Raw genomic sequence first — 12,656 nt, 5'->3', positions numbered from 1 at the left:
CCGTGTGCTGGTCGCCTTACCGCGTCACGCACAGGTGCACGACCACACGCACAGCGGCACTGAGGCTCCTTCAAACTCTAACATCCTGTGCTTCCAGGACCCGGGACAAGGCAGGAAAGGACGGGGTGGGGAGGGGCTGAGGCAGAGGACACTGGGACAGTGGGATTCCATCTGCTCACCTCATAGTCCATGAATTTGGTAGAGTCCTCCAGGATCATGTCCTCTCGCTTCGGGGGGGTGTCCCGGGTGGCCAGGGCCAGGCAGCGCAGGGTGTCCCGGCCAGTGCCCCACTCCTTGATCACGGTCATGATCTTGTCCTTCATCGGCCCGGTCATGGGCACCCGGGTGGTGCCGACTCGCACGTAGGCGCAGCGGTCGATGACCCCCTCGGGGGCACCCTAGGAGACCAGACCAGCACTCAGAGACGGCTGTCCTCCTCCCGGGCACAGGGAGGGCAGGGAGGGGCGGGCGCAGGCCCAGACAGAGGAGTCCGCCGGGGCACATTCCGATGTCTGACCTTGACAAACATCTTGTTGCCCACGGCTGCCCGGGACTTGGCCGGGGAGCAATAGACGGACATGGACTTTCTGTCCCGGGAGAACTCCAGGGTGAATTCCTTCTTCATTAGCTGGCGGATCACCTGTTGAGAGGAGACGGGAAGCGGGAGGGCAGACATGAGGCGGGAGGAAAAGAGGCTGGAGCTGTGCTACCAGGGAGGAGTCCCAGGCATAAGCAAAAGGCGTGGGGGGCGCACGCGGCCCCAGGCTGTCAGCTGAGCGGCACCCACGGCCACGGAGAGCGCAGCAGGAACCAGATGGGCAGAGTGGCCCTGCCCACGAACAGTCAGTGATGATGGCATGTTCTATACTAGGAACGCCCGAGCTGGTGTAACTGCAGAACCGAGTTTTCACTTATGTTTATTTGTTTATTTTTAAATATATTTTTATTGATTTCAGAGGGGAAGGGAGAGGGAGAGAGAGATAGAAACATCAATGATGAGAAAGAATCACTGATCGGCTGCCTCCTGCACGCCCCTCACTGGGGATCGAGCCCGCATCCCAGGCATGTGCCCTTGGCCAGAATTGAACCTGGGACCCTTCAGTCCACAGGCCAGCGGTCTCTCCACTGGGCCAAACCGGCTAGGGCGTGTTTATTTTTAACTAGTTTACATTTAAACAAACACGTGTGCTTCTAGAGGCATGTGCTTGGGGCAGTGCAGACCTAGTGCCTGGCATGAAATAATAAGTGTTCCATAAAAATGAATGAGAGCCTGTCACCAAATGCATCATGGATATTTCTCCATTAAATAAAATAAAACTAAACTAAAGATAACAATAATAAAATAAAAATAAGTTGATGTTTACCTTATCATTTGTGAATTTTAAAAAAATATCATTTGTAAATGATTAAAATAGATCTAGAGACACAAAAGCATTGAATAGTCATCTAACCTCAGAGGGAAGGCGGGGGGTAAGAGATCAACCAAAGGACTTGTATGCATGCATATAAGCATAACCCATGGACAGAGAGAGTAGGGGGGTGAGGGTATGTGCTGGGGTGGGAATGGCCAGGGAGAGGTCAAGGGGGAAAATGAGACATATGTAATACTTTAAACAATAAATAATTTAAATTTAAAAAAAGAGGTAGCGGTGATGATTGCACATCATGAATGTATTGGAAGCCCCTGAAATGTACACTTTAATGGTTAAAATGGTGAATTTTGTTATGTGAATTTACCTCAATAAAACAAAAGCAGAAAATTTAAAAAATGTCTACTGACATGTATATGAGCATCTCACATCTAAGACTGGGTGCTGAGGGGAGCTACCGCCCAGAGGAATTCAGCGGAGACACTGAGCAGAGTGAGGGAGACAGGCCCAGGGGAAGTGAAAGAGTGTGCAGTGGTCACATCTTACAAATCCTAAATCAGGTCTCCAGATGTAATTGAAGCGAGTGTGTTTCTGGAGACAGAGGGGTAGTAACTGCCCCAGGTGGTGTCTGTGCCCAGCTCCATCCCTTCGGACCAGGGCGGGGCGGGAGGAAGTGATCTCAGACCGGTCCAGGGGCAGCGGGTCCTCCCCAAAGGCAGCCTGGCCAAGAGAAGCTGAGGCGTGGCCGCTGGTCTACGCTGGCTGGGGTGCCAGCCTGGGACACAAGGGCCCTCGCAGCCGGACAGGGGGCCTCAGCTTCCTGAAGCTCCTGGGGTGAAGAGGGACCCGTGGGAGGGAGCAGCCACTCACCGAGTTGCAGGCGTTGGCCCTCTCCACCTTCGAGAGGCTCCTCACGTCCGTGTTGAACACATTCATCTTCTCCACGAGGGTGGTGAGAGCCGTCTCGGTGGCCTCGCCTACCTTCTCATAAACGCCTTTGGCCTGAGAGGGCAGGGGAGGAAGAGGAAGTAGGTGCCCTGGGCTCCTGGCCCCTGGCTCCCACCAAACCCACCCACCTCCCGCCTAGAACAGGAAGGAGCAAGCCACTCCCTTCCCCGGACACGGAGGAGAGGACTCGCTACGAGGGACCCCTTCCCGTGACCCCTGCCTGGTGACCTGTGAGGACGGCTGCACCCGAGCCAGCTGGTGGCGGGGGAAGAGGGCGCTTCGGGAGCGTCAAGGTTACCTCATTGAAGTCCAAAGAGGAGTCATTGCAGAGGGCACAGATGGTGGCCAGCTCCACCAGCCCATCATACTGCCCCGCCCGGACTGGCTTATCATTCTTCAGGCTGGCGGCGGGGTGGGGGGAAGGAAGGAAAAGAGAAGTGGAGAAGAGAGGGAGTGAGATGCAGAGAGAGCAAGGGGACAGCAGCGAGGCACAGGCGGGGGCAGCGGCAACCCACTCGGAGGTCAGGTGGGAAGAGAACAAGGCCAGGGACGGAAGAGAGAGAGAGGCAGACACAGCTGGCGGGAGCCCAGGGAGGCGGGGTGTGGGGGCATGCGGAGCTGGACGCGGGGGACTTACACCTCTCCTTCAGGAGCGTAGGTGGAGCCGGTGATAGAGAACTTGTTGAGCACGCAGGAGTCTCCCTCCACCTTGTCGATGATGAACATCTGCAGGAGAGAGAGGGGTCTGTACGGACGCCCGCTCCCTGCCCCCGAAGGCACCAAGGGGCCCGGCTCGGACTGTCCCTTGGCCAGCCACCTGCACAGACCAAGTGAGCTTCCTGCCGGGCCCGCCTGGCCTCTTTTCCTCACACCCTCCCCCCCTCCCCCCACTCCCCTGCGATCTTCCCCGGACTGGTCACAGGCTTCCCACAGAAGTGGAGACGTGCAATGTCAGTGGAGGGACTGGAGCTACATCCCCCTGTTCACACAGGACCACAGTAGCTCCAGCCACTGGGCCCAGACCTTCCAGTTTTGCAGGAACAGTTAGAAGTTCTGGTTATTCTCCTATGAAATCTCTGGACTCTGAATGTGGGAATGAATTCTTTTTTATAAGACAGCACGGGGGCCCCCGCTGCACAGCCCGCGGTGGCTCTGCGGCCGGTGCTGAGGAAGGAGCCGCACGGCAGTGCTCGGCGGGGAGCACCCACTGAGCCAGAGCAAGTGCAGGGGGACGGCGTTCGACAGGGTCCGAGACAACGCGGTCTGTGATCAAGTGAGTTTGGGGAACTCTGGGCTAAACAAAGCGAGATCCACCCTCTCCACAGTCAGCCCTCTCCGAGGCTTTCCAGCGCCCCTGTGGGCCTCCCCAAGGGGCCAGGGTACAGCCCTTCCCCCGGTCTGACCACAGAGTCCTCACGACCCAGGTCAGTAATTTCTGTTTAATGGACATGCTAGTCCAAGAGCTCTGTTCAGGTTGGAGATTCCTGGCCAGGGGGTCTGTGAGCTTTGATGGTAAAAAAAAAAAAAAGAAGAAGAAGAAGAAAAAGAAGAAGAAGAAGAAGAAGAAGACGACGACGACGACGACGACAAGCCCTGGCCAGTATCTCAGCTGGTTAGAACATCAACCGGATACACCAAGGGTTCAGGTTCGATCCTGGTCATGCCACATACAAGAATCAACCAATGAATGCATAACTACATGGAACAGCAAATCAACCTCTCTCTCTCTCAAACCAATCAACTTAAAAAAATGCTTGTACTTTAAAAAAGAAAAAGAAAAAGAAAAAAAGAAGACATCTTTTGTTTTCTCTCTAACTGACATTTAGCATTTCCTCCCAATTATGAATGCAGGCAATGAACCACAGCTTTAGCATTGCGGTGGTTCTTAGATCGACTGCCAGACTTGCTACTCAAACACATTAATAAAGAAGCAGAAGTGCTACCAAATTGCAAATCTGTTTTTAAAATATTTTGATAACTGTGCTTAAGTCAGTGGTTTCTTCTGTGATCTGCTCTACTTTTAAAACAGAATCCTAAGCATTTATTTAATTTTAAATATATATGCTTTTGATTTCAGAGAGAAAGGGAGAGGGAAAGCGAGATAGAAACACCAATGATGGGAGAGAATCATTGATCGGCTGCCTCCTGCACGCCCCCTACTGGGGATTGAGCCCACAACCCAGGCATGTGCCCTTGATGGGAATCAAACCTGGGACTCTTCAGACTACAGGCAGATGCTCTATCCACTGAGCTAAACCAGCTCGGGCCCTAAGTATTTATCTTATACTTTTAAAATATTATACTGAGAAGAAGTACAGACTGCCGAAGAGCCTGAGGCACAGAGAGACAGACGGCCCTGGTTTGGGAAATGCTGCTCGGCTCCCAGGGCCCAGCTGTGACGACCATTCTGGAAGGCAGCAGCTGGGCCGGACACACTTGGGTTTGAAACTCAATTCTGCTGCTTCTCCGGAGCCTCGGCCTCCTCCTCTGGAAGGCGGAATGGGTGCGACGGTTGCCCGTCGGGGCTGTGGGCGGGACTAGAGATAGCACTGGGCTATGTCTGCCCAGGGCAGAGGGCCACTCCGGTCCCCGGCAGAGCTCACAGGATGGCTCTCCATCCCCCCATGAGCATGTCCTTCGGGGTCAGGGAGGCGCGGTGAGGGAGGCAGGGGCACCCTGTCTGCGCAGCCTCGTGCTCCTCTGACCTTGCAGACCGACATCTGGTTGGTGGTGAGGGTGCCCGTCTTGTCGGAACAGATGACGGAGGTGCAGCCCAGGGTCTCCACGGAGGGCAGGCTCCTCACGATGGCGTTTTTCTTGGCCATCCGGCGGGTGCCCAGGGCCAGGCAGGTGGTGATGACGGCGGGCAGGCCTGCGGGGGGACGTCGGAGCGAGGGGTCAGTAACAGAGGCGGGAAGGAATGGCCCCGGCGATATCGGGCCCCATCCCCGGAACCTGTAGATGTTACCTGATCTGGAAAAGGGGTCCCTGTGGACGAGATTAGCAGATGGGGGAGAGAGACGCCATACCTTCTGGGATCGCAGCCACCGCCAGGGCCACGGCGATCTTGAAGTAGTAGATGGCACCACGGAACCAGGAGCCCCCGTGGACGGGGTCGTTGAAGTGGCCGATGTTGATGAGCCACACGGCCACGCAGATGAGAGAGATGACCTTGGAGAGCTGCTCCCCGAACTCGTCCAGCTTCTGCTGCAGGGGCGTCTTGTCCTGCTCCGTGGCGGCCATCTGGTCTCGGATCTTCCCGATCTCGGTGCTCACGCCGGTCGTGGCCACGATGCCGATGGCCTTGCCCGCTGCGATGTTGGTGCCCTGGAAGGTACAGACAAGGCCAGGAGTCAGGCCCAGGGCTCCGGCTGCGAGGCTCACTTCTTTCCTCTCTCTTTTTTAAGGATAAAAGGAACCTTTCTTTTTAAGGATGGAGATGATGATTTGAAAATGTAAACAGCTAGATTATACAAGATCTTTTTTTTTTAATTGATGTCAGAGAGGAAGGGAAAGAGGAGAGATAGAAACATCAGTGATGAGGGAGAACCACTAGTTGGCTGCCTCCTGCACGCCCCCGACTGGGGATCCAGCCCACAACCCGGGCATGTGCCCTTGACCCTTCAGTCCGCAGGCTGAAAACCAGCGAGGGCGGGACCCACGTCCCGCCCAGACCAGCTGCCCGCATGGCTCACCGAGAAGAGCATGTTCTTCTTGTCCTGGTTGACAGCTCGGGGGTCGGGGACAGGCTCTGTGTGCTTGATGACAGAGACGGACTCGCCTGTGGAAAAGGGGGTTTGCAGATGACACCCCACACGCCCCGGCCCTAGTGCCCCCTGCGCGGCAGCACAGGCCCGGTAAGGACCGAGCAGTGATCCTGGAGGAAGTCTGGCCTCTGGAGCAGCCACGGCAGCAGCCGGGGAACTTCCTGCCCTCAGAGTAAGGAGACCGGGACCCACACCTCGGCTTCCCCACGCAAAGCTGCATGTCTCAGGGACACCTAACCGTTCGCCCCTCTGTAAACGGGGAGGGTGCTAGGTCCACACAGGAAAGGTCCTGGTGAAGTCAGCTGACTGGGTGCCATGCCCTGCCCGGGGGAGGGCAGGCTCCTGGGAGGAAGACCCGCATGGCACCAGGCCTCGCCTCCTGGGAACCCTCGCTGGCTCTTCCCACCATCTGTCCCAGTGGAGACCCAGAAGCAGTGTTTTAAGTGCATCTGAACCTTGTCTTGTCCTAGATCCTATGGTTCCTTACTCTCGGGCTTTTAAAAAAAAAAAAACACCACATTTTAGCCGAAACTGGTTTGGCTCAGTGGTAGATCGTCGGTCTGCGGACTGAAAGGTCCCAGGTTCGATTCCTGTCAAGGGCATGTACGTTGGTTGCGGGTACATTCCCGGTAGGAGGTGTGCAAGAGGCAGCTGGTCGATGTTTCTCTCTCATCGATGTTTCTAGCTCTCTATCTCTCTCCCTTCTTCTCTGTAAAAAATCAATAAAATATATTTTAAAAAATAATAATGTTGGATTTTAAACACTTTAAAAAATATAAAAAATAAATTTAAAAAAACACATTTTATTGATTTTTTACAGAGAGGAAGAGAGAGGAATAGAGTTAGAAACATCAACCAGCTGCCTCTTGCACTACCCCTACTGGGGATGTGCCTGCAACCAAGCTACATGCCCTTGACTGGAATTGAACCTGGGACCCTTGTGTCCGCAGGCCAATGCTCTATCCACTGAGCCAAACCGGTTAGGGCTACTCTCGGCTTTTGCGGAGACAGGATAGTTCCCTGGGTGAGTGTGTCCGTATGTCTGTGTGGAAGGGACGGATCACTGGCCGCCTGGAGAAGGGACACAAACATCCCGCCCTCTCCCAGACCCCGTGTTTCCGTTTTGTAGCCGTGAACAAAGCTGGGCCGCGTGGAGCTGCTGCCACTGCGGTGCCAGGCAGGGCCCTCGTGCTGGGTGCTCTCTTCTCACCCGGGATGGCATCCCCGTCCGTCCGCCCGGCTCCCACTCGCCCACCCCCTCCTCCCCCGAGGCACCTCCCCGCCGGCCGCCACACCTGTCAGGATGGACTGGTCCACCCGGAGGGTGGTGGACTTGATGGAGAGGATGCGGATGTCTGCAGGGACCTTGTCCCCCACTGTGGAGAGAGGAGAGTGACGTTAGTTGAGAAAGCATTTTTCTTCCTTTCTAAGAAAAGCGCAATTTTTGTCCAACTACCTCACCTCATCCTTCAGGTCTTGCTGAGGTCACCCGGGCTGGGTGCCCGCCCTGGGCTTGAGTCAGGCCCTCAGCATGGGCCCCCGTAGCCCCAGCATCTCCCTCTTAACACTCACGCCACTGTCCCCCCGTCTCCCCACCGGGCTGTGAGCCCTGTGAGGGGGCCTGGCAGCTGAATACATGTATGTGGATGACGGAAGGGAAATGAATGGGAGACAGCACGACAGAGAGGCGGGAAAGGCGAGAAAAGAGCGAAAGGAAGCAGGGCGAGCTGGAGAGACGTGTGTCGGGGAAGAGAGCGGAGTGCAACAGCCAGGCAGGCAGGGAGAGGCAGGGAGAAGATACAGAAACTGAGAAAAATCAGTGTCACCCAAGACTGAGGGTGGGTGGAGCAGAAGCAGGAGAGAGAGTGTGAGAGGAGTGGTGAGGAGGGAAGGTGCGGGAGGGGAGAGGAGCGGCGAGGCAGAGGGCACAGTCCACTGGGGAAGGCGCACAGCCGAAGCGTGCAGTCCGGCCTGAGCTGCGAGGGCAGGCGGGACGGGTAAGCGCGCTGGGAGATGGCGGGAGAGAAGGGGAGGTCTGCAGGGCGCAGGGCGGGGGACGGGAAGTCACACAGCTGTGGGCTATGAAGTTGTGGGGGAGGCCAGAAGGAAGGGTCAGTCCGGGAAGCCCATCGGGGAGGCTGAGGGCGGACACCCCACTGGACTCGAGGCCTTAGAGGGGACTGTGTGTCTGCCAGGCCCTCTGCCTGGCCCTGCCTGGGCCCAGGATGGCTCTGGGGACAGGGTCCGACTGCTCTCCTTCCCCCGTTTCTGAGGTCCCTCCTGTGCCAGAGGAAGCTGATGGAGGAGGGACAGGGTTGGCCATGGAGCTGGGCGGGACACGCTGTCACCCAAGTCGAAGCGATATTTATAGACATTCATGGCACGGACTCCAAACTGTCACCACAGCAGGGCAGCGATGGGGCACCGGGGTCTTCAGCCTGCCCGCCCGCCCTCCTCCCCTCCCTCCAAGTTTCCCACGTGGCAGCGTGGGTCTCTGGGAGGGAAGCCCACTGAGGAAGACTCGTTCCCCCCTGCCAGGGGCCTGGAGACGTGGGGAGGCCTGAGCAGGGCAAATATAAAAACCGCTGAAGGGGGCAGAATCCCAGTAATCTTAGCCGCCCAGCCCCCGCCCCTCCCGCCGGGCATTAAGTGTCCCTCCGCACAGGGGCGGGGCCTCCTTGCGCTCTCCTCCCAGGTCCCGTGTTCTCTGCCGGGGCTGTTTCCCTTACATGGTCGGGGGCTTGAGCCTCTGGCCCCCCTTCCTCCCTTCAACCCTCGCTCCTTCCCCTCTGAGGCCTCAAGGGCACAGAGAGGTCAAGATTTCAGGCTGACCAAGCTTGGGGGTGGAAGGAGGGACGCCAGGCCTCGGGAGGGGGTGGAGATGGGCCATTGGCAGGGACTGGGCTCCACCTGTTGCTTGCAAGTCCCGGGTGAGAGGGGGGGAGAGGGTCTGCCTGCGGCCTCAGGGACAGGACTGGCTGTTCCTGTGCGGCTCTCCCAGGGCGGGGTGCTGGGGCGGCAGTGCCCTGAGGTGACCTCCTGAGGAGTCTGGAAGGAGAAGCAAAGGCTCCTCGGTCCAGCCTGGCTCCCTCCGGGACCCCGAGTCAGGAAATGGCCAGTCCTCGCCCCCAACATGTGCATCTGCCTGGCCTCCTGCTCCGGACCACTCAGCCCCGTCACTCACCAGCCACCTCCACAATGTCCCCGGGGACAATGTCCCGAGCCTTGATCCTCTGCACTGACTTCCGGTCAGCCCGGTAGACTTTCCCCATCTCGGGCTCATATTCCTTCAGGGCCTCGATGGCGTTCTCTGCATTACGTTCCTGGGGTTCAGGGCGGGCGACAGGAGGGGCATCAGAGGGAGGAGGACGGGGGTGGGGGGCTGCCTGGGGAGGGCGGGGGGGTGGGGTGTAGAGACCGCAGAGCTGGAGCCAGAGGCCTGGGGGCGGTGGGATCTCACAGAGCAGGAGGCGGCTCTGGCTTGGGGCCCCGGGAAGGAGACAAACCCCAGTGTGTGTGTGAGGACACGATGGCTGACACAGTGAAGGGGCTTTTAGGGAGAAAAGGAAAGAGAATGAAAGAACACCTGAAAGCAGGGGACAGGAGAGTAGAGGGTAGTAAGAGAAGAGGAAGCAGAATTCAGCACTATTATTCACTGAACTCCTATCTGCTGGGCACTCCGCACTCATCACCTGGTTACCTTTCACCACTGTGGGCAGTACTATGAGCCCCATTTTATGGAGGAGGAAACGGGGTTCAGGGAGACGAGGAGCCTGTCCAGGGCTCTACAGCCAGCCAGTGGCAGCAGGAGCAACAGTCCCCCCGTCTCTCCAACACTCCGCCCCAAGTCCGGATGCAGCGATAGGACCGGAGAACAAGGCCAGCCCAGGGGACGCGGTGGAGGGGGGAGCTGGTGGGGAGCTGGCCTCCTGCTCAGGGTCAGGATGGGACGGGGTGAGCTGGGGTCAAGGCTAACCTGCCAAACCCCCACGATGGCGTTGGCGATGAGGATCAGGAGGATGACAAAGGGTTCCACAAAGGCAGTGACGGTCTCTTCGCCCTCCTCAAACCAGGCCAGCACCTGGGAAGCAGGGAAAGGGAGGATGGCGAGCTGGAGCCCCTCTGACAGGTCAGGAAGGCAAAGGGGGTGAGAACACGTGCAGGAGCGAGGAGCAGCACACGACAGGCCAGGCGAGCACTGCCCGCTGATGCTCACAGGCTCAGGCGGGCAGACGCGCACAGCTCGGGGCCTGACAGGGACGCTGCAGGTCCCCCTGACCAAGTTGTTGGCTTGTAAACAAAGCTCTGGGACACCAGGCCAACGGCCCCCACGGCCACATCCATGCCATGGGAGCCGAGCCCCTAGGAGAGCCCTGTGGTCCCCACCGCGCCTGCCCACCCTCCCCCCTCCCCCAGCCGAGGCTGGGAGCTCCGGTTTCATGAGGGAGCAGGAGAGGGGATAGGGTTACCCGCCTCCTGTACACACCCCACCCCAGCTGTTGCCTCTGCCAGGCAAAGGCGACAGCCACAGGCAAATGTCAAGGAGCAAATCTGAGAAGGGAGAAGGAGGCCCTGCCAGCGAGTGCTCGGGGGCCCGCGAGGCCTCGGCTGAGGAGCGGGGGACAGGCAGACGTGTGCCTACAGAGTCCTCCTTCCATCGGGGACTGAGCTAAGGAAGGAACTCAAACGCGGGGTGGACTGCTGGGCAGGTGGGTGCCAGGGCCTGGAGGAGGGATCAGCCCGGAGGCTGCGGGGGCCTGGGGAGGCCAGCCACGCCAGTGACGACGGGTCTCGGGAGCTCCAGCCCTGATGGGGCGGGGAGGCCGGAGGCAGGTGAGGGGTCACCCTCACACCAGCAGCTCTTTCCCGCCTCTCGGAGGGACCTGCCTCGCCCAATCAGCGCCAGGGGGCGGGCCAGGGGCACGAGGCCGCTCGGGGATTGGCGGGGTGGCTGTGGGCCCCGGGCAGCAGGGAGCAGTGGTGCCTGGGGTGGCAGCAGCCTCTGAGCTGGGGAGCCCTGCGCTCAGGGGGTAACCCGAGCCTTCAGAGCCCTTGAAGCTTCGGGAATGGCTTAGCTTCAGAGTTTTGGCTGAGAACACCCTTAAAGCTTAAAATAAAACCTGCCTGCGGGGTGTGGGAAGGACAGAGGAGGACGCGCACCAGTCGCACCCCACCCCCTCAGCTCTGGTCTGCAGAATAGGATGCTGAGGGCTTGGACTAGAGCAGCCTCTGGTTCCAGCCAACACCCAGCAGGCTCCCCAGACCCCCCACCCCCGCCCTCCCGCAGGCCCTCGCAGGCCCTCCCAGGCCCTCCCAGGCCCTCCCAGGCCCTCACAGGCCCTCCCAGGCCCTCACAGGCCCTCCCAGGCCCTCACAGGCCCTCACAGGCCCTCCCAGGCCCTCCCAGGCCCTCCCGAGCTTACGAAGGAGATGCAGGCGGCCAGGAGGAGGATCCGCACCAGGAGGTCTTCAAACTGCTCCACCACCAGCTCCCACAGGGACTTCCCTGCGGGGAGAGGCGCGGGGAGGCCCCGAGGTCAGGCCTGGACGAACCGCGGGGACCCTGGGTGCAGGTGGGGGTCCAGGGCCTGCGAGTGCCCTGACTCCCAGCCTGGAGCTGGGAGGCTCTGGGGTGCTGGGCAGGCCGCTTGGCACTGGGGAGGGCGGAGGGAGCTTGCCAGGGCTCCCAAAACAGGCTCCTTCCTCCAAGCGGTGGGCAGTGGTTCCAGGGCTGGGTGCCTCAAGGAGAAAGTGCCTGGAAACTTCTGCCCCCAGCCAAGCTCCAGCCTCCGGGGCGGGGTGTCTGCCCCCGGAGTGAGCAGGGAGAGGGCAGGGAGAGGGGAGGGGGCGCCGAGGGGAGAGGGAGTCAGGGACTTACCTTCCTCAGCAGGTAGCTCTGTCCAGGGAAAAGAGAAACATAAAGGACATATTCATTCGGGGTTCAGTCTAACGCCCCCACCCCCGGAATGTGTGACTCAGGGAGGAGAGTCAGGCCGTCAACAGGGCACCTGAGGCTCACCAAGGTCACCCAGAAAACCTCCCGGACTCCGGGTCTCAGGGCCCCTGTCTGCCGGGTCCTCTCCCCCCGCCCCCGGCCGTGCAGTCAGTCATTGGATGAGGGCCCAGCTCTTCCCTCGTCCCCTGGAGGAGAGGCTCCCACGCGAGCGTGAGCGTGTGCGTGTGCGTGAGCGTGTGCGTGAGCCTGTGCGTGGGTGCTGCAGGCTGCGAGGGCCCTGCCAGCGCTCCGAAGGACACTCACCATTGGGGCCGTACTTCTCTATGTGCCTCTTCACTTGGTCCGGGGTGAGGCCCGTCGTCTCGTTCACCCCAAAATAGGCCAGACATTCCTCCGTGCTCTTGGCGTGTGCAGCCTCCATGGTGCTCCCTTTCTGGGGGCCAGGGGGCGGTGTTCCTTCTGGGGGGGTTCCACGTGTGGGGGGCCTTCCTCAGCGTGTCCACCTGCCTGTTTGTCTGGGTTTCCTCCTTTTTGTCTCCTGCCCCCCCCAGACTTTTCTTCCCTCCACGAAGCTCTGACCCCCGTCCCACTTGCAGCAGCTGGCCACCCCCCCCA

At 59.3% G+C, this 12,656-nt stretch overlaps 1 protein-coding gene across 2 annotated transcripts in view; it reads right to left on the bottom strand.

Moving 5' to 3' along the window:
* Positions 1 to 12,656, bottom strand: part of ATP2A1 (ATPase sarcoplasmic/endoplasmic reticulum Ca2+ transporting 1) — a 17,020-nt gene extending 4,364 nt beyond the window's left edge. For both annotated transcript variants that reach the window (XM_036412896.2, XM_036412895.2), the window contains exons 1-14: positions 12,345 to 12,656; positions 11,964 to 11,981; positions 11,509 to 11,591; positions 10,062 to 10,166; positions 9,270 to 9,408; positions 7,381 to 7,461; positions 6,014 to 6,099; positions 5,348 to 5,645; positions 5,024 to 5,190; positions 2,956 to 3,044; positions 2,617 to 2,719; positions 2,241 to 2,372; positions 518 to 640; positions 180 to 398 (exon numbers count right to left, since the gene is read on the bottom strand). In XM_036412896.2, coding sequence (XP_036268789.1) covers positions 180 to 398; positions 518 to 640; positions 2,241 to 2,372; positions 2,617 to 2,719; positions 2,956 to 3,044; positions 5,024 to 5,190; positions 5,348 to 5,645; positions 6,014 to 6,099; positions 7,381 to 7,461; positions 9,270 to 9,408; positions 10,062 to 10,166; positions 11,509 to 11,591; positions 11,964 to 11,981; positions 12,345 to 12,462 — 1,761 coding nt within the window. In that variant the 5' untranslated portion in view covers positions 12,463 to 12,656. The remainder of the gene's footprint in view (positions 1 to 179; positions 399 to 517; positions 641 to 2,240; positions 2,373 to 2,616; positions 2,720 to 2,955; positions 3,045 to 5,023; positions 5,191 to 5,347; positions 5,646 to 6,013; positions 6,100 to 7,380; positions 7,462 to 9,269; positions 9,409 to 10,061; positions 10,167 to 11,508; positions 11,592 to 11,963; positions 11,982 to 12,344) is intronic.

This window comes from Pipistrellus kuhlii, unplaced genomic scaffold (genome assembly GCF_014108245.1).
Source record: "Pipistrellus kuhlii isolate mPipKuh1 unplaced genomic scaffold, mPipKuh1.p scaffold_m20_p_48, whole genome shotgun sequence".
In the NCBI taxonomy this organism is placed as follows: domain Eukaryota; kingdom Metazoa; phylum Chordata; class Mammalia; order Chiroptera; family Vespertilionidae; genus Pipistrellus; species Pipistrellus kuhlii.
This window is presented reverse-complemented; position numbering and strand designations above follow the sequence as displayed.